This window comes from Nicotiana attenuata, chromosome 1, assembly GCF_001879085.1.
Source record: "Nicotiana attenuata strain UT chromosome 1, NIATTr2, whole genome shotgun sequence".
NCBI classification, from domain to species: domain Eukaryota; kingdom Viridiplantae; phylum Streptophyta; class Magnoliopsida; order Solanales; family Solanaceae; genus Nicotiana; species Nicotiana attenuata.
The window spans coordinates 81,974,395-81,995,542 of record NC_031989.1 but is presented as its reverse complement, the minus strand read 5'-3'; the positions used below and the strand labels follow the sequence as shown (position 1 = coordinate 81,995,542).

Below are 21,148 nucleotides of genomic sequence, written 5' to 3'. Positions count from 1 at the left end.
TTATTCTTAGAATTTATATCTGCCAAACTATGCCAACAAATCTCAGCATTCTAACAAACAGTGATGATCGGTACGAATACAAATGGATCTGTAACCATAGCAGGTTTCTTGGTCGGTCAAAATATTTTTCAAGGGGTATATATCTATCAAAACAAGTAACTTTTCAACATATTAATTATATTATTACTGATATATTTTTATATTATTGCACCAATATTTATCAGTTGATGGGTTTATATAATAATATTATCTACTATTTCATGACAAACAAACAAACAAATAAAAAATCCAGTTTAATCCCATAAATGGGGTCTGGGGAGGATAGTGTGTACGCAAACCTTACCCCTACCTCATAGAGATAGAGAGGTTGTTTCCGATAGACCCTCGGCTCAAGGAACAATGAAGATAAAGCAACCAAGTAGCAAAGAATATTAGCGACAATGTAACATGGTAACGACATGAATGCCACAACATGCATAATAAAGAACCATAGGAAATTATAAAAATAGTCCTAGTACTGCTGAATGGCCTAGGAGGAACACACTATTATCTATCAACCTACAACCTTAATCCTCGACCTCCACACCTTCCTATCGTGGGTCATATCCTCGGTAAGCTGAAGCAATGACATGTCCTTCCTAATTACCTTTTTTCAATACTTCTTAGGCCTACTCCTTCCCTTCCTCAGACTCGCCATGGACAACCTATCACACCTCCTCACCGGAGCATCTATGTCTCTCCTCTTCACATGGCCGAACCATCTTAGCCTCGATTCCCGCAACTTGTCCTCCACAGATGCCACTCCTACCTTGTCCCTAATAACTTCATTCTTAATCATGTCTTTCCTAGTATACCTACACATCCATCTCAATATTTTCATTTCAGCTACTTTCATCTTTTGGACATGGGACTTCTTGAAGGGCCAACACTCAACTCCATACAACATAGTCGGTCTAACCACCACTTTATAGAACTTACCCTTAAGTCCAGGTAGCACATTCTTATCACACAAAACTCCCGAGGCGAGCCTCCATCTCATCCACCTCGCTCTAATATGATGAGTAACATCCACGTCAATCTCCCCGTTGCCTTGAATAATAGACCCAAGATACTTGAAACTATCTCTCTTATGGATAACATGAGTACCAATCCTCACTTCCATTTCTTCTTCATGCATCCCCTCACTGAGCTTGCACTCCAAGTACTCAGTTTTTGACCTACTCAACTTGAAACCTTTAGAATGTAGCATTTGTCTCCAAACTTCCAACTTAACATTAATTCCACCTCGCGTCTTGTCAATCAAGACTATGTCATCAGCAAATAGCATGCACCATGTCACCTCCCATTGTATGTTACGCCTCAGCACATCTAATGCTAAGGCAAACAAAAACGGGATAAGAGCCGATCCCTGATGTAACCCCATCTCCACTAGAAATGATCCGAGTCTCCTCCCGCAGTCCTCACCCGGGTCTTCGCTCCCTCGTACATGTCCTTAATCGGCCTAATGTACGCCACTGGGACACCGCTAGCCTTCATACATCTCCATTGGACCTCTCGCGGGACTTTTTCATATGCCTTCTCTGGGTCGATGAATACCAAATGCAAGTCCTTCTTCCTCTCCCTATACTGTTCCACCAATCTCCTCACAAGGTGAATGGCTTCTGTAGTAGACCGTCCCTGCAGAAATCCGAACTGGTTCTCGAAAATAGTAACACTACGTCGCACCCTCATCTCCACCATCCTCTCCCAAACTTTTATGAAGAAAACAAAAAAATGATAAATATTTTAAATGCAAACTTTATCCTGATTTTTTTTTAATTTCTTACTTAAATTATAAAATTATAATTCAAAAAAGAATAGTAGAATTTGGATATACTTGAATGTATAGATAGTTAATGCATTTACTGTTCATAAAATAATATCATTTACATGCTTTTTTGTGTGTATCGTATTTTTCAAGTAATATTTTTTTATGAAAAATCATATTTAATATTTTTCGTACAACACGAGATATGAATACCAGTAAGAATCTAAAATCACATTTATAAACGTGGATGACATATATAAAGTCTCATAAACATCATAATTTAGAGTATTCACGAGAAACGAGTTTGTATGAAATGGTAAAAATATTCTTCTACTTATGTGTTATTTAAAGCTTTTAAATTTAAAATGAATGGAAGCATGGCATGGCTGAAAAATGGTTCGAAGGTCCGGTGAAGATTATGCTTTTTTATAACTCCTTGAGCGAAAATTAAATAGAGTTTGGAATGCTTTTATACGATTGACATTTTCTTTTTTGTGTGTGTTAAAGAGAGATCTTAATATTTTTTTGACTTGGATTAAGACTCAAAAAAATTAAGATGCTTATTACTTATCAAGAGAGTCTAGAAATTATGTCATTCTTTTTTATTTGGAAGCCTCTTAGTTTTATTATAAACTTGTTGGTCGCTCAATTCAATAAAATTTTTGCTTAAGTAAAAAAACTTAAATAATCACTCTAACTTAATGAAATTATTATTATCTTTAATTTGTTTTGTAACAATAAAACCACATAACTAAACCCTTTATTTCTCAAAAAAATTAAAGAAGGTGTAAAAATCCCGATAAAATACGTATAGTAAACAAAGGCGATACTTCGACCCATATGCTTATCCTTCACCATCACAAGATTTCAAGAAATGCTCACTCTGCTTGTCCAGTTGTCCTATTTTGCGCCATTTTCCGGTTGATTTTTAGCAGCCTGTGAATCTCACACTCCAAAACTCCTCCTTCTTTAACAATCCCCGTCCGTATCTTCCAAATTTTTCATAAACTGTTGATTTATTCTTCACTTTTCTCAGTGTTTTTTTTTTTGCCGAATTGGATTGTTTTTTTCTTCATGGTAGCTGTTACTGCTCAGTACCCATTTGGTATCTGCCCTCATTTCCATGGAAATTCAAAGTTACTTTCCCCTGAAACGGATTCTGTGAATTTTCTTTCCAGAATTGGATATTCAAGATTGAGTCTTCACTCAAAGGTACTTTTTTATTTCCCTTTTTATCATTTGAGATGTGGTGTCGAGTTATTCTGTTCATGTACTTTTAGTTAGTTTGGAAATTGTTGAATTAGTTGACTAGGAAAATCCTTTTTTTTTTTATAAGGTAAATTATATTAATCAAAAGGGAGAGAACTCCGGTATACAAGAAGTATACCAAAAAGTAGAGAATTTACATCAGAACATGATTCTCTACAAAAGACGCCCAATCTTCTATACAAATAGGGGCTATATTGACTAGGAAAATCCTTCTGTAATAGATATGGAATTTTCTTAGTTCTTTTAGCTTTTTGCTCTGAGGTTCAGCTTAACAAGAGTGTAGCTTGTGAGGAAGAAGAGATCATAGTGGATTTTTAGGCCAGGTAAGTTGTGATGTAGTTCTAATTAGCTAAGCATTTGATACACATTATCCATGAGGTAGCAGTTGCAATCTTGTTGCTGTTTTTATTGGGATCTCTATTTTATCATGAATAGGAGTATCATTTAGCATTTGATAGAAAATGGTAGTGTAACAAGTTGGTGTTCATGGTCAGAATTTGGTCTTGGAATGCGAATGCATCTACACGTCCTTGTTCTACCTATATTTCTAGTTGTTGGCCCTAGCCTCGGGCTAAATGTACCTTGTCCTGTGATTCAAGAGGGTTATCCTTCTTTGCGTAGCATATATACATAGTAGTTACTTATGAGAACACTTTTGAAGTAAGCATTATGAGGCTACTATAGTAAATGCAGCTAACTGTTAGGAGCTGGTAGACCGCCTGTCAATAAGAATGAGGATGAATACTTTGTCTAGTGAAGCAATGGATATCGTGGTTGGATGCCAGTATAGACTAAAGTGGTTGGTGAGAGTAGTCAGGAAGAAGAGCATAGAATCTTGTTCGGTGGCATGCTTTTACTATATCAGTATTGAGAACAACAACAACAACAACATACCCAGTATAAATCCCACTGGTGGGTTTTGGGGAGAGTAGAGTGAACGCAGACCTTATCCCTACCCCGAAAAGGGTAGAGAGGCTGTTTCCGGGAGACTCTCGGCTCAACAGGAGAGACAATAATATCAGAAAAGAAACAAAAGAAAAGGCATGTAACAACAAAAGATGCTAGAAAGAAAATAACAACAACGAATAAGTTAAAGGACAATAACACAAAACTATGCAAAACAACAATGTGAACACAACATAGACCGCTAACAAACCTAAACAAAACTCTATCAGACTACCCGGTACAAAGAGGGAAGAACTCTCGACTACCCCCTAGCCTACCACCCTAATGCTCGGCCTCCACATGTTCCTATCAAGAGCCATGTCCTCGGAAATCTGAAGTCGCGCCATGTCCTGCCTGATCACCTCGCCCCAATACTTCTTAGGCCGCCCTCTGCCTCTTCTCGTACCCGCAATATCAGTATTGAGAACAGTTTTCAAAAAAGAGAAAAACATATAGCGTGCCATCCCACACTTGTTGCCCCTATTTAATATAACTCTTGGAGAGGTATTTTATTCTACATTTCATGTATTGCGCTTTCTAGGACTCAATTAGAATTCATCCGTGTCTCTAAGACTCTAACACTGATGTAACACAATAGAACACTCATCTGACCATGCATATGCAGTTAAATATTCAACGTCATTGCTTGTGCATATACCAAAAGCTTTTGAGTAACTGTTGTGTCGTCTTCAACTCTTCTTATTGCAGGATCATGTTGCTGAAGTACATTCTTTACCATATGACAGTGATTTCTCTGATGAAAATGAGACATCAGCGATTCTTGATGCAATTGAAAGTCCCATGAACCTTAAGAATTTATCAACTCAGGTCAAATTATTACAAATTGTCCTCATCTGAGCCTTGAAAGTCAAGAAGCCATATTGGCTGACTACGACCAACTTGATGCAGGAACTGAAACAACTAGCTAATGAAGTTCGATCAGAATTATCCTTTATCATTGCAAAAGCTCAAAAACCTTCCAGATCCAGTCTCGCTGTGGTGGAGCTGACTGTTGCTATTCACCATGTATTTCATGCCCCTGTGGACAAAATATTGTGGGATGTAGCTGAACAAGTAAGATCCACTTGGTAATATACCAGAAACGGTGCATCATAATTGCTACAACCCCCCCCCCCCCCCCCCCCAACACTCCCTTTTTCTGCTGAATATTAATGGCTGAGAACCTATATTGATTAGGGTTTTAGGTCTATAGTATTATGCGGATTGAACTTAGTTTGATATAATTTTTAATTATAGTATCTGCAATTTCTAAAATAACATGTGAAGCTAGGAAGCTATGCAACTCCCACACTTAGGACTCATTTGGTTTGAGATATAAGATGAAATAATCATGGTATAAAATTTGGTATTGCTTTTCCAGCATTTGGTTTGTATTCTGAATCTTGCATAGTTAATCTTAGTAAAATTTAAAACACCAACTGGTTTATTATTTTCTTATCGTCTTCTTGAGCAGTGGGTCTACCGGAAACAACCTCTTTACTCCCTCGGGGTAGGGGTAAGGTCGGCGTACACTCTACCCTCTCCAGACCCCACCTGTGGGATTTTACTGGGTTGTTGTTGTTGTTGGTGGTGACCTAACATAGCATGGGATAATAATACATGGATTAAACACAAAAGGACAAAAATTACTCTGTCTTTTCCTCAAGCCCATCATCAGCACCCTTTTAATCCCATTTTTAGTACAAAGAACCAAACGCCTAATAAAAGTTGCATTACCATCCATGTATTACTAATCCCTGCAGTGCGAATCCCTATATTTCAACCTGCATAAAGCATTGTTTAGGTTCCAATTTGAGAAAGTTTTCTCATGGTAAAAAAGTTTGTATTTTGACATTTTGGACAGACATATGCGCATAAACTTCTCACTGGAAGGAGGCCAATGATGCAAACACTTGGAGAACCAAATGGTCATCCTGTGTCACCACCAGATTTTAAGAGCGAATTTGACCCCTTCGCAGCAGGGCATGGGTGCAATAGCATATCTGCTGGACTTGGTAGTGTCCATGCTTCTACTTTTCCCTTTCCCAGCTAAGAATATCTTTCTTTTGCTTCTTCAATTATTTTATGGAAATTCCTGACCACTGAAGGTTACTATAAGAAGTTCTTGTTTTAAAATTTAATTCTTGTTACAAATTACTGCATAAAAGTTGCCCGCCTAAATCCATCAAAAATTCAAAAAGTTGTCCAGTTTTGATTCAGAAAAAGATCCATATAGGTGTCCAGTTGGGAATAATTTTTAAACTTGTTAGAGAATTTCTGATATTATTATTATTATTATTGTTATTAGTAGTACTACTATATTCAACTCCTTTTCACTTCCACTTCTATTTTATTTTGATATGACGATGATATGAATTGAGCTTGAAGAAAGAAGTGGGGATTCATATAGCCGACACCAACTTGTTTGTGAGGCGTAGTAGTAGTAGTTGTTGTTGTCCAGCTTTGATTTGTCTAATATTCATCAATCATGTATTATAGATACTTAGACTGGAGTGTCACCTTGAACAGGAATGGCTGTTGCCCGCGATTTTAAGGGGAAGCATGATCGTATAGTGGCAGTTATCAACAATGAAACAACTATGGCTGGCCAAGTTTATGAGGCAATGAGCAATGCGGGCTATTTGGACTCAAATATGATTGTGATATTAAATGATAGTCAGCATTCTTTACACCCAAAGCTTGAGGAGGCTTCTAAGACACCTATTAATGCTTTGTCTAGTACTCTCAGCAAACTTCAGTCAAGTAAATTGTTCCGTAGGTTTAGAGAACTTGCTAAGGTATATCCCTGTTATATTTACATAAGTAACAAAATACCCCTACCGACATTAAATAAAAAAAAAGTTGGTCCAAATGCAAAATCCTAATTTGCTATACATGTTGCACAAGTATTATGCCTTTCTCAAGCACCACAAAGAAGAAATCAAAAAATAAGAACATGCAAAAGCTTTATATTCTGCTTTCTTCCTCGAACTTAATTTTCATGAAGAGAGCAGATAAACTTACTGTGGCTTGCAGTTAAGGTATTTAGGTTCAGTCCGTCAAGTTATGCATCAGTTGAACCCACAAAATCTACAGAATATTTCTTCGATTCCACCTCTGTTTTGTTTTAGTAGTTCTACACTTCACTGAGGTCAATCTTGCACCTCTTTGCCAGTGAATCTGAGAGTTTATGGTAGTATATTGACTTACCGATTTATCGGGAATATTCTCTTCATTTTTCATTTTCCCTTTTCTTTCACTGTAAATTAAGGAATTTGCTCTCACTTATCAAAAAGCCTCAGAAATGGTAATTGGTTTTGAGTTTGTTTTTGCACATAAATTGTCTTCAAGGTCATGTTGTGAAAGACCTTTCAGCAAGTGTCTGGTGGTATTTTGGGCACTTGTGCCAGCTATTTATGTGCAGTATATTAATGAGATGATATTGAAACATAATTTTTTTTTCTTGATTGTCGATATTGAAACATAATTAATGTTAATTCATTGAGAAAATTTTGTTGGTGGTTAACATGTTGTCCTTATAGTTCTGTTTATTGCAATGTTACATGGACTCTTCATTTGTTTTTACGCATCCATGTCAAACAGTGAAAGGCGTGTGTATTTCATGCGGATGTTTCGAAAATACACTAAAACTTAGCAACAAAACTGGACGTAACCATGTGGTTACACTCATAGCAGATACTTACGTGTGGAAGAGTCTGTTGGACATATGTTACTATACTGGTTGTAGATAGTGAGTAATTTTTGTTATCTCGGATAAAGTTATAGTGGTATGTGGTTTATTTCTAGTATTATCATAATCTCGATATCCGCTGCTTTTACAGGGATTAACTAAGAAATTTGGGAAAGGCATGCATGAATGGGCAGCCAAGATTGATGAGTATGCACGTGGTATGATTGGCCCACCAGGATCAACCCTCTTTGAAGAGCTTGGCCTTTACTATATTGGTCCTGTTGATGGACACAACATTGAAGACCTAGTATGTGTTCTGAATGAAGTGGCATCTTTGGATTCAATGGGTCCTGTTTTAGTTCATGTTATAACCAAGGAAGAGCTAAAAGTAGGAGACAATCAAATGAATGCCGTCACAAATAAAATAATGGAAGGTCTAATCCTGATCTCCTATCCTTTTTCCTTTCTTTCACACTAATGCAGATTTAGTGGTAGCAAAATTGATACAATCTCGTCCATAGTTGGAAATGGATAAACTTTGATCCAAGAGGAGCTTAGCTTTAGACTGAGGTTGCTTCAAGGGGACTCGGAGCAAGCTCAATCCAAAGTTGGGTGTGCTCTTAAAAGGAAGTTCAACATGCATATTTCACTCTTTATGGCTTTAGATGCTTATACAAATATCATATTCATCAATTATATTGTATTACATTATTTTAATACTATATAATTTGAAAGACATCTTTCCGTCTAGCTTTTTAAAAATTAATTTGGATCAATAGTTGTTCCAAATAATGGTTGAATAAAATCCTGATTCTCTTCCATGTTTAGATCAATTTCAAAGTAGATTTCTAGTAAAGGTCACGTAAGATCTTACCCTATCTCCACATCTCAAGCCGACCTTTTTTCCTATCAAAAGTAATTTGAATTTCTGCCTTTCCATTTATTTGAAAGTGTATGCAAGTACTGTGAGGGGATGATATAACACTTAATTGCTGTGGCTACTAGCTGCGCTACCTTGGCCTCCAAGGCTCCAATAAGTTTTTCCTGAACGAAGTTCATAGAAAAATCAAAATTTGGGCGTAAATGATTTGTTGTAATCTAGCACTCAAGGGGTCTCCTAGTAGTCAATGAAGTGGGTGCAAACCTTGGAGACTAGGGTTCAAATCTCAGCAGAGACAAGAAAACAAACACTTGGTGATTTCTTTCCATCTGCCTAAACCTTGGTGGGCAGAATTACCCGGTACCCGAGATGGTAGGAGGTAGCAGGTACCCGGTGGAATAATCGAGGTGGCACACAAGCTGGCTCGGACACTACTGTTATCACCAAAAACAAAAACAAAAAAAAAAGGATTCGTTGCAATTTGTTTCTGGCCGGGAAGAAGGTCAGAATGGGAAGCTGATAGCTTTCAGAAGGAACTTTGAGAAATGTTGAAAATGTAGAAGCAAACTTATTCTGAATAGCAGCTATGTGTTATTTTTTATTTTTGATAAGCAAGAAATCCCTGAGGGCTAGTGGTGCACCATTTGAAACTCGGTGGATGATACATCTGTGTGTTATTACTATAAGTGCTACTAATGGTTCACCTTTTTATGGTCAAAGCAGGTGGATCTAGCTCAGATACTATACGTTGTGGTACTCGTACATATAGTGATTGCTTTGTAGAGGCCTTGATATCAGAGGCAGAGAGACACAAAGATATTGTAGCTGTTCATGCAGGCATGGGAATGGAGCCATCATTTCACTTGCTGAAGAATGTCTTTGCAGAGAAGTTCTTTGATGTTGGAATGGCCGAACAACATGCTGTGACATTTTCAGCTGGATTGGCACGTGGAGGGCTGAAGCCATTCTGCATTATTCCTTCAGCTTTTCTGCAAAGAGCCTATGACCAGGTCTCTCTCTCTCTCTCTCTCTCTCTCTCTCTCTCTCACACACACACACACACACACACACACAGAAAAAAAAAAAAAAGAGAACTAGCACACTCAGAAAGGATAAGAAAATACACAAGGCAGCTAGTGCAAATGTCTTAATAAATGACTTGGTTCCGTTCCTGCCTCCCATGAAATAAGAGGAAGGGTCTTATGCATCAACAACCACCTATCACTTTCATTTGGATCTGCACTTTTTAGCTGTAGCTAGTAAAGGATCAATGGATACCCCAAACACACTAAAGAGTTGGTTCTAGAATTTTGTTCAGCGGATTAAACTCATTGAATTGTAAGTTTAGGGATTGTGTCATAGTCTCATAGACGTTGTGATTTAATTTTTGTATGTTACTTAACGCTTCCTATTATTAAAAGAGAAAGAGGAGTATTAAATAAGTGCTACTAACAAGATAGTCCATAGGAAAAGGTTTAACTCAAACATGTATGTAGAAGTACCATATATCATACTGAAGGGGTTGTTTATGCCCTCTTCTGGGAAGAGTTAACATTTCTTTACTATAAGCAGTACTTAGATTTCATAATGGTGGTTGCATTAAGGTTCATACGATGAGCCTTAAAAAGGCAAAAGAATTGGTAGTTGCATTTTCCCTTCTATTTCTCTTTCGGTCCATCTGTTTATCTGACTTAAGCATTCAATTGGAGATCAAGAAATGAGCAATTGAATATAATCTAAGGTGCTTCTGCAATTTTGTTGTGGTTGCAAGTTTACCAAAAACTCAAACAAACGCAACCAAAGTCCTGGACATTTAGCACCCAAGGGTGTGGCCTATTGGTCAATGAAGTGGGTTGAGAACCATAAGGCCTCAGGTTCAAATCCCAACGGAGGCAAAAACACTAGGTGATTTCTTCCCATCTGTCCAAGCCTTGATGGACAGAGTTACGCGGTAATTGTGCTGGTGAGAGGCAGCAAATACCACGTGAAAGTAGTTGAGGTGCATGCAAGCTGCCGATACAACGGTTATAAAAAAAGTCCTGAAAATATAAAAATAGGATTAGTTTAGTTTCCCTTTTCTCTATCAGATCTATTGTGTTATTTTTGTCTAGCATCTTTGACTTCCATAGATCATGTTCCTTAGTATTTGAAGTACATCCCGAGAGTAACTTCATTGTTATAACAGTGGAAGGTCGCTTTTCAGCTTCGCCAGTGAGTCTGAAATCTTGTACTTGCTTGGAATTCCCATATGTTGTTTTAGGTCAAATAATTGTTTGAAGGAAGAAGAATACATGTACGATTAGAAAAAATAGAATGCAGGTACAGTGGTGCTTAATTTATCTTACTCAAAAGAAAAGGTAGAGTGGTGCTTATCCTGAGGAAAAAACAAAGAAGAAAACAAAAAATATGGACAACAAAATGTCTAACTTGGTTCAAACTTATGAAAGTAGATGCTCTCTCTCACAAGCATCGTAATCGGACTTCTATTGAAGAAATGAAGAAAGAAGTGGTTTAATAACTTTGAGAATGTCAGTTGGGCACAAAATAAAAGGACCAATTTGTTGAAGTAATTCTGATCAATGTGTCGATGAATTTTTTGGTCAATAACTTGTGTCATTGATGTTTGTGAGAAAGAACAGGAGAAAAATCTTATTCATTCTCTAAAGTGTTGTACAATGCCCTATTTATATACAATAATTTTATAATAATAGGTATCTACTTCCCGATGTGAGACACTATACATGACTAACTACTTAACACTCCCCCTCAAGCCGGTGCATATAAATCAAATGGACTGAGCTTGTTAGTTGTTACAGATGTAACTAATACGAGAACCAGTAAGAGACTTAGTGAAAATATCTGCTAGCTAATCATTCGACTTCACAAACTTTGTAACAATATCTCCCAGATACTCTGACAAAGTGACAGTCGATCTCAATGTGTTTAGTCCTCTCATGGGACACTGGATTTGACGCAATATGAAGAGCAACTTGATTATCACACACCAGTTCCATCTTGCTGATTTCTCCAAACTTCAACTCCTTGAGCAACTGCTTGACCCAAACTAGCTCACACGTTGCCATAGCCATGGCCCGATATTCGGCTTCGGCGCTAGATCAAGCTACTACATTCTGTTTCTTGCTCTTCGAAGAGACCAAATTACCTCCTAGTTGAACACAATATCCAGACGTAGAACGTCTATATGAAGGTAATCCTGCCCAATCAGCATCTGTGTGCCCAACAATGTGCTCGTGGCCTCGATCCTCGAATAGTAATCCTTTGCCTGGAGCTGACTTTATATACCGAAGAATGCGAACAACTGCATCCTAGTGACTATCACAGGGAGAATCCATAAACCGACTTACAACACTCACCGGAAAAGAAATGTCAGGTCTAGTCACTGTGAGGTAATTCAATTTCCCAACCAACCTCCTATATCTCATAGGATCTCTAAGAGGCTCCCCCTGTCCGGGCAGAAGCTTAGCATTCGGATCCATAGGAGTGTCAACAGGTTTGCAGCCCATCATTCCAGTCTCCTCAAGAATGTCTAAGGCATACTTCCGCTGTGAAATAACAATACCTGAGCTAGACTGAGTGACCTCAATACCTAGAAAATACTTCAATCTGCCCAGATCCTTAGTCTGGAAGTGCTGAAAGAGATGCTGCTTTAGATTAGTAATACCACCCTGATCATTGCCAGTAATAACAATATCATCAACATAAACCACCAGATAAATACACAGAGTAGGAGCAGAATGCTGATAAAACACAGAGTGATCAGCTTCACTACGAGTTATGCCGAACTCCTGAATAAGTGTGCTAAACTTACCAAACCAAGCTCGAGGGGACTGTTTCAAACCATATAGTGATCTGTGCAACCGGCATACAAGACCACTAGACTCCCCCTGAGCAACAAAACTAGGTGGTTGCTCCATATAAACTTTTTCCTCAAGATCACCGTGGAGAAAAGCATTCTTAATGTCTAACTGATAAAGAGGCCAATGGCGTACAACAGCCATGGACAAAAAGAGACGAACAGATGCTACTTTAGCCACGGGAGAGGAAGTGTCACTAGTGTATCCTTTTGCAACAAGATGAGCCTTAAGCCGATCAACTTGGCCATCCGAGCCGACTTTGGCTGCATAAACCCAACGACAACTAACGGTAGACTTACCTGAAGGAAGAGGAACAAGCTCCCAAGTGCCACTCGTATGTAAAGCGGATATCTCGTCAATCATAGCATGTCACCATCCTGGATAAGATAGTGCTCACCTGTAGATTTAGGGATAGAAACAGTGGACAAAGATGATATAAAAGCAGAATGAGGTGATGACAGACGATGATAACTTAGACCAACATAATGGGGATTAGGATTAAGTGTGGATCGTACACCTTTGCGGAGTGCAATTGGTTTACCAAGAGGAGACAAGTCCGCAGTAGGTGCATAATCTGATGCAGGACGTGAATCACCTGGGCCTGATGCTGGACGTGGACGACGATGATAAGTCAAGAGTGGTGGAGCTGCAGAAGGTTGAGCTGGACTAGGTGGTGGAACTGGAGCTATATGTGGTGGAGCTGCAACTGAAGCTGTTAGGTGGAGCTATAGGTGGTGGAGCTGCAATTGGAGCTGTTGGTGGTGGAGCTGGAGTTGTAGAGGAAGATGAATGGGAGATAGTGATTGAATCTCCAAAAGATGAAACTGGTAGCACCTCAGAAATATCTAGTGATTACCTGGACCTGTGAAATATGATTAGGTTTCAAAGAAGGTAACATAAGGTACCGCTGGAGGTCAGGAGAATAGCATCAATACCCCTTTTGTGTTCTCGAGTAACCTAGAAATACGCACTTAACAGCACGAAGAGCTAACTTATCTTTTCCTGGAGTAAGGTTATGACAAAACACGTGCTTCCAAAGACACAGGGTGGAAGAGAGAACAAAGGTAGGTGGGGAAACAGGACAGAGAATGGAACTTGATTCTGGATAGCTGAAGATGGCATACGATTAATAAGATAGCAAGATGTAGGAACTGCATCCCCCCAAAAACGCAACGGAACATGAGATTGTATGAGTAGGGTACGACCAGTTTCAATAAGATGTCTATTCTTTCTTTCAGCTACCCCATTTTGTTGAGATGTGTACGGACAAGATGTTTGATGAATAATCCCATGAGAGTTCATAAACTGCTGAAATGGGGAAGACAAATACTCTAGGGCATTATCACTATGAAATGTGCGGATAGAAACCCCAAATTGATTTTGAATTTCAGCGTGGAAGGTCTGGAAAATAGAAAACAACTCAGATCGATTTTCATCAAAAATATCCAAGTGCACCTGGAATAATCATCAATGAAACTGACAAAGTAGCGGAATCCCAAGGTAGAACTGACCTAATTAGGATCCCAAACTTCTAAATAGACTAAAGTAAAAGGTGACTCTGCTCGATTATCAAGACGCCGTGGGAAATGGGAGCGGGTATGCTTACCGAGCTGACATGACTCACACTCTAGAGTGGACAAGTGAGATAGACCAAGTACCATTTTCTGAAGTTTTGACAAACTGGGATGTCCCAGCCGGTTATGTAATAAATTTGGTGAATCGGTAACAGGACAAGTTGTTGAAGGAAGACAAGATGTGAATCCATGTGATTTTGCAAGGATAAGGTAGTAAAGTCCATCTGATTCACGTCCAGTACCAATGATTCTCCCTGTACTGCGTTCCTGTATAAAAACAAGGTCATCAAGAAATAAAACAGAGCATTCAAGTGATTTGGCTAAGCGACTAACGACTATGAGATTAAAAGAACTACCGGGAACATAAAGAACTGAATCTAAAGGTAAGGAAGGAAGTGGACTTGCTTGACCTATTGCAATTGCCATAGTTTGAGATCCGTTGGCCACTGTGACTGTTGGAAGAGATTGAGAATATGAAATAGTAGTGAAAAGAGATTTGTTACCAGAAATATGATCAGATGCACCTGAATCAATGACCCAAGACTCAGAGGTTGAAGTTTGGGAGACACAAGTCACGCTACTATCTGTTTGAATAACAGAAGCTATCCCTGAAGATGTCTGTTTACATGCTTTGTACTGAAGGAACTCAATATAATTCGGTAAAGACACAATCTGGATTGGATTCAATGAATTGGATCCAACGGATTGTGAGTTAAAGGCTTCTGATACGAATGTCTTTATAATGTTGCGCCGAAAAAGCAGAAATTTTCTGGGAATTACTGTTCATGCCGGGAAATTACTGTTCACGCCGGAAAAAATATAAAAGTGGTCGGAATTTGATTTAAATTGGATGGGTATGCTCGGATTTGCAAGGAGAAGACACTGTCCTGGAGAAGTTTTTCCAAATTCTGGCCGGAAACTGCCTCACGCGCCGGCGCGTGGGCGTCGGAGCTTCGTCGGAGAAATTCTTCCGTCGGCGCGTGGGGGCGCGTGCGTCCCTTTCTGCCGGAGAATTTTTTGTGGGTTGGTCGCCGAGCTCTGATCTACTTTCTGGTGGTGTTGGTTTTTGCACAACACTGCTTTTTACTTGCGGCAGACCTGTGTTTGCTGGAAAAAGACTTCTGGTTGACTGATTTCTCTTTCCGGAGTCACTGGAACTTATGCACAGCGATAAATCTCTCACGATTGCTCTGATACCATGTGAGAAAGCACGAGAGAAAAATCTTATTCATTCTATAAAGTGTTGTACAATGCCCTATTTATATACAGTGATTATATAATAATAGGTATCTTCTTCCCGATGTGGGACACTATACATGACTAACTACTTAATAATGGTCTAAGATAGGAATGTATTTTAATGTCACGATCCCAATTTTCCACCGAAGGATGTGGTGATGGAACCTAATCTCTAAGACTAGGTAAGCCTAACATGCATGGAGAAATAGTGAAAATAATAATAGAACTTCAATTTAAACCAACTAGCTATCATAAAAGAACTTCAACAAATACTGCTTGCAATAACTCCCAAAATCTGGTGAGACTGAGTCATAAGCTCTACATGAATATATTGAAACATCTCTAATACATCACTGTCTAAATAAAGAGTATGCAATAGAAAAACAAGGGCAGAGGGTCACTCCGATGCCTGCAAACGTCGGACAGGTATACCTTGAAGTCTCCGGGATGAATAGCCAAATCACTGATACCTAGCCTGATATGAGGTACCTGGATCTGCACAAAAAGATGTGCAGAAGCGTAGTATGAGTACACCATAACAGTACCCAGTAAGTATCAAGCCTAACCTCGGTAGAGTAGTGACGGGGTCAGGTCAAGACACCTACTAGGATAAGAAAAAGAAGTTAAACAAGTATAATACAGATTAAGAATGGACACAAGAAAAATGAGGCAATAAAGAAATACAACAAGATAGACTACAACTTAAAGCAAAAAATGCAATGAGGAAGAAACACATAGTAAGAACATCAAGAAAACAATGCGGACAAATACAAGTGAGGTAAATGAGAGATAACAACAAGAATCACGATCGAGTTACCGTCTTGTAATCTCATTTCACAATCACAATCACAATCACAATCTTTCCTTATACCGCCGCGTGAGCATTACATTTAGACAGTTTTCCTGAAATAGCTACACGCACTTTAGCCCACCTTATGTCGCTGCGTGGCTTCAAGTAATTCCCTTACTAGCAACATGCACATAAATCCCACTTTACGCAGCCGCATGCACATTAACCCCTATCCTTATACCGCCGCATGCGCATTAATATCATAATATAATCATAACTCGCACCACAAGTGCCCATATGCCACAACTTGCAAAAAGAATCAACAATACCAATGTTTCCTCAACAAATAGTCCATGGCTCAACTGGTGTACAAGAGTCTCAACAATAGCAAACTGAGAGTGAATAGCTCAATAAGAATGGTATTTTAATAATTTACAGCTTTGCCTCAATGTGATCATGGCTTTTTACAACTTCAACACCAATAACTCAACAAGAAGCTATTCCATGCAAACAACAAATTCGAGTAAACAATTCAACAATTAAAGAAGTAATAGGCAACAAGGAAGACAATAACTTCAACTAAAGCATATAAGAGCAAATAACAAGTAAAAGGTGGAACAAGAGTTAACAATGTCAAATAAGGCATGTGAGTGTAGACTAACAATGAAAATTATAACATGCTATGACAATTCAATTAAAGGCTAAAGAGTCCAATAGCCTAAACCGGTCAAATACCACATATAGCCCGTGTACCCACTCGTTACCTTGCGTACACGGCTTTCGCGTATCATAAATAGCACAATCAACCCAAATCCTAAGGGGTAGTTCCCCACACAAAGTTAGGCAAGATACTTACATCAAACAAGCTAACTTAACCACTATAAGCCTTTTCTGCGAATATCCAACTCCGAACGGCTCGAATCTAGCCAAATAACTTTATGCCATAAATACAAACCATAGGAAACTATTCCGGATAATAAAGTTGCAATCTTTAAAGAAAATCAAAAAGTCAACTCAAAAAGTCAACCCCGGGCCCGCATCTCGAAACCGGACCAATCTTACAAAATTCAAACACCCATTAAATAACGAGTCTAACCATACTAAAATTATTCAATTCTGACGTCAAATCAACCTTCAAATCCTCAAATTATAGCTTAGGAAGTTTTCACAAAATTCCCCAATTTTTTCCAACTCAAAACACTAATTAAATGATAAAAACAATGATGGATTCATGTATAACAATCAAATCCGAGTCAAAAACACTTATCCCGATCTACTCCTTGAAAATCCCTTCCAAAATCGCCCAAAACTGAGCTCTACAACTAAAAATATGAAAATGGTACTCTAACCCTCGATTTGGAATTAAATATCTGCTACCCAGTGATTACTCTACGCGATCGCGGAAATTCCCTCGCGATCGCGGAGAACAAGCTTCGTCAGCTCACAAAAGACACTACGCGATCGCGTGACTACAGACGCGAACGCGATGGCAGAACATTCCAAGGCTTCGCGATCGCGGACTACTCCACGCGAACGCGATGAACAACACATGCCTCAACACAATCTCCCCTCCTACGCGATCGCGATACATTACCCGCGTACGCAGTGCACAACATTCCAACCTTCCACAAACGCGTCCTCATTTATGCGACCGCGAAGAGCAATTACCATCTGCTGACAAGGACCCTACGCGATCGCGGCTGAACCTTGGCGAACACAGTGAAGGAAACCAGAAGCACAAAAAACCAGCAATCTCAATACATGAACAAATGGTCTAAACCCAATCCGAAACAAGCCCGGGGCCCTCGGGACCCCGTCCGAACATACCAACAAGTCCTAAAACACGATACGAACTCGGTTGAAGCCTCAAATCACATCAAACAACACCAAAACCACGAATTACACATCGATTCAAGCCTAACGAACTAACTTTCAACTTCTAAAACTAATGCGGAAACATACCAAACCAACTCCAAATGACCTCAAATTTTGCACACAAGTCATAAATGACACAACGGCCCTATTCCAACTTCCGGAGCCGAAATCCGTACCAGACATCAATAAAGTCAACTCTCGGTCAAACTTCTCTACCTTCCAAACCTTTTAACTTTCCAACTTTCACCAATTCAAGCCAAAACGACCTACGGACATCCAAATCAACTCCGGACATACCTCTAAGTCCAAAATCACCATACGAAGCTATCGGAACCATCAAAACTCCATTCCGGAGTCGTCTACACAAAAGTCAAACTCCGGTCAACTCTTTCAACTTAAGCTTCCAACTTTTAGTCCCAACCACTCCGAAACTCACCCGGAACTAAACCAACCATCCCGGCAAGTCACATAACCACAATATAACATAGAGGAGTTAAGAAACAGGGGAACGAGGCTAAAATACTCAAAACGACCGACTGGATCGTTAAATTTAAGCTTGTTTATCGATAAACAACACCGTATTAACATGCAAATAAGTTAAGATTTCCAATGTTTGCAATAAATTGGTCTACTGATATTTGGTAATATTGAGCTTGTTTTTCAATATACAGTGAATAACATGTAATTAAATCAAGATTTCCACTTTCCGCGATGAATCGGTGGCTGGTATCTGGTAAAATTAATTCTGTTCTTTACTTGTCTACATTTTGATAGCTTCCAACTTCAATTTTGTCCAGGCACAATTAATTGACGACTCTTTTATATGTTGTACCGAAGAAATGTTTTCAATTTTAGCACCAGAGTGTTAAGATAAACTATAATTTTCTAAAGTTTTCTTCATGTTTTACTGGCATCCTTAGGTCATCCATGATGTAGATCGGCAGAAGGTTCCTGTGCGTTTTATTATTACAAGTGCTGGATTAGTAGGATCTGATGGTCCTACACAATGTGGGGCGTTTGATATAGCATTTATGTCCTGTTTGCCAAACATGATTGTGATGGCTCCTTCTGATGAAGTTGAGCTTTCTCATATGGTTGCAACTGCTGCCCTTATTGATGACCGGCCAGTTTGCTTCCGCTACCCTCGCGGCGCCCTTTCAGTGACGGACCATTCCTCTGATTGTGGAATTCCCATTGAGGTAATATTTCGTCAAAGACATCTAGAAAAGTTCTGACTCGTTCATAACAAAATAGTTTAGAGCAGGTTTGGTATGCATTGTTAACCATATACTATTACTTTAAGTTATGTGACATATTTAAGTAGTTTATCCGACAATCACTTGTTTGGATAACATGATCAGTCTACATGAAACAATCAAAATAGCCCTTCGTATTTGAATTTAATTAGTTAGAGATTCAGTCCACCTTGCTTGAATATTGCATTTATACACTTCTTATTTGGTGATCGAGGAGCAGGTTGGCAAAGGGAGAATACTTACAGAGGGTAAAGATATTGCTTTACTTGGCTATGGTTCCATGGTGCAAAATTGTCTTAGAGCTCAATCTCTTCTTTCGAAGCTTGGTGTTGAAGTGACTGTCGCTGATGCAAGGTTCTGCAAGCCCCTTGACATAAAGCTACTTAGACACTTATGCAAAAACCATTCCTTTCTAGTTACAGTCGAGGAAGGCTCTATAGGAGGATTTGCTTCACATGTTGCACAGTTCATCTCACTTGATGGGCAGCTTGATGCAGGAATTAAGGTAGATTTTATATCTTTTCTGAATCAATTTCTTATATGATAGCTACAAATTTTCTTTGATAGAAACACTAAGAAACATTTCAACAGTGGAAGTATGATCTGTTTTCCGGTAACTCTTCTGACTCGTGAGTTACTAATATTTCGTGGAATGCTAAGATATTAAATATGTCCTTCCCCCCACTCCCCTCCTTTCCAAGCTCACTCATTCCGCATTACTGAATCTAAATGAACATCTTTTACTTTGAGTTTATTCTCAAACTTCATGTTTTCCTCTATATCATCTATAAATGTTATTTCATATGTTACTATGTGGTCTGAGATTAAAGCTTAAACTTCTTTCTGTTCTTAGTGGCGGCCAATCACTTTGCCTGACAACTACATCGAGCAAGCATCACCAACGGAGCAGCTTGCTGTTGCAGGGTTAACTGGAAATCACATAGCTGCAACTGCATTGAGTCTGCTTGGCCGTAATCGTGAAGCTCTTCTCTTGATGTGTTAAATTGTATTCCTTTGTTGTTGTAAAGTGTAAATATCTAAGGCGCTCTCATACCATGTTATGAAGTGTAGAAGGAAAAATACAGAATATAAACAGAACATGAAAAAGTTTTGTGACAAGAAAAATAGAGTCTCTATTTCTGAAAATGGATGCAACAATGTGCCATAGAAAGAAAATGTGACCCCTTTTCATCCCAGCTCCAAAACCCCTCATCTCTTGAAGTTTTATTGACAAATCACTAGTTATTTAAAGAGGTATAATTTGCTGGTATTTCTGTAATGCCAGGTAAAGATGGAAAAAGAAGAAAAGAAAAGAAAATTGATGAAGCTACTGCCTGTATAAGTGAAGTAATGAAAGTTAATACATGTAAAGAATTTTTGTAACTAAAAGATTTCCAAAGTATCATAACTCTGGTAAATATTAGAGCTGTCAAAATGGGATAGCTCATAAGGTTACTACAACCCAAACCTCCTAGCTTTACGCAGACATTTTCCATCAACGGGGAAAATAAATAACTTTCCTCTCTTACGAACATAAGTCATTTTTCTTAGTAGTTACTTTTAATGCTTAATTTTATATTACGTACTCGAATTAACATATAAACATTATTATTAAAAGTACTCAGTGCACTAAGTTTCCACTATGCACGAGTCTGGAGAAGGACCGGACCACAAGGATCTATGCACGCAACCTTACCCTGCATTATTACTAATATTAATATTCAAAAATTTCATCAAACACTCTGATTTGTTAAAATTGTTATTGATCCAAACATATCGAGTTATCAAAGGTTCTTTTGTCCTTATTGGGCTTCTCTTGCTTTACATTACTCATGCAACTTTATTATCTTTTTGTGTAATTTGCACATTCCATTTTTATGATTTTCTTTTTCCATTTTTCCTTTCTCATGTACTTAGGTGGAGAAACTTTTTTCCCGTTAAACTTCT

General features: G+C 38.6%; 1 protein-coding gene across 1 annotated transcript; it reads left to right on the top strand.

The window, feature by feature from the left end:
• On the top strand, nucleotides 2,612-20,397 carry LOC109229708 (probable 1-deoxy-D-xylulose-5-phosphate synthase, chloroplastic). Its single transcript, XM_019395243.1, has 10 exons — nucleotides 2,612-3,019; nucleotides 4,730-4,849; nucleotides 4,931-5,095; nucleotides 5,886-6,036; nucleotides 6,551-6,819; nucleotides 7,864-8,146; nucleotides 9,316-9,602; nucleotides 18,866-19,144; nucleotides 19,422-19,706; nucleotides 20,055-20,397. Exons 1-10 carry the CDS (start codon nucleotides 2,882-2,884, stop codon nucleotides 20,202-20,204), a joined length of 2,127 nt encoding a protein of 708 aa, XP_019250788.1. The 5' UTR covers nucleotides 2,612-2,881; the 3' UTR covers nucleotides 20,205-20,397.

Bases quoted from the DNA above. Each gene is read 5' to 3' on its own strand.
- LOC109229708 (XM_019395243.1), top strand. From the start codon at position 2,882: ATGGTAGCTGTTACTGCTCAGTACCCATTTGGTATCTGCCCTCATTTC. The intron at 5,096-5,885 runs GTAAGATCCACT...CATTTTGGACAG, and splicing joins TGTGGGATGTAGCTGAACAA to ACATATGCGCATAAACTTCT. The intron at 8,147-9,315 runs GTCTAATCCTGA...TGGTCAAAGCAG, and splicing joins CACAAATAAAATAATGGAAG to GTGGATCTAGCTCAGATACT.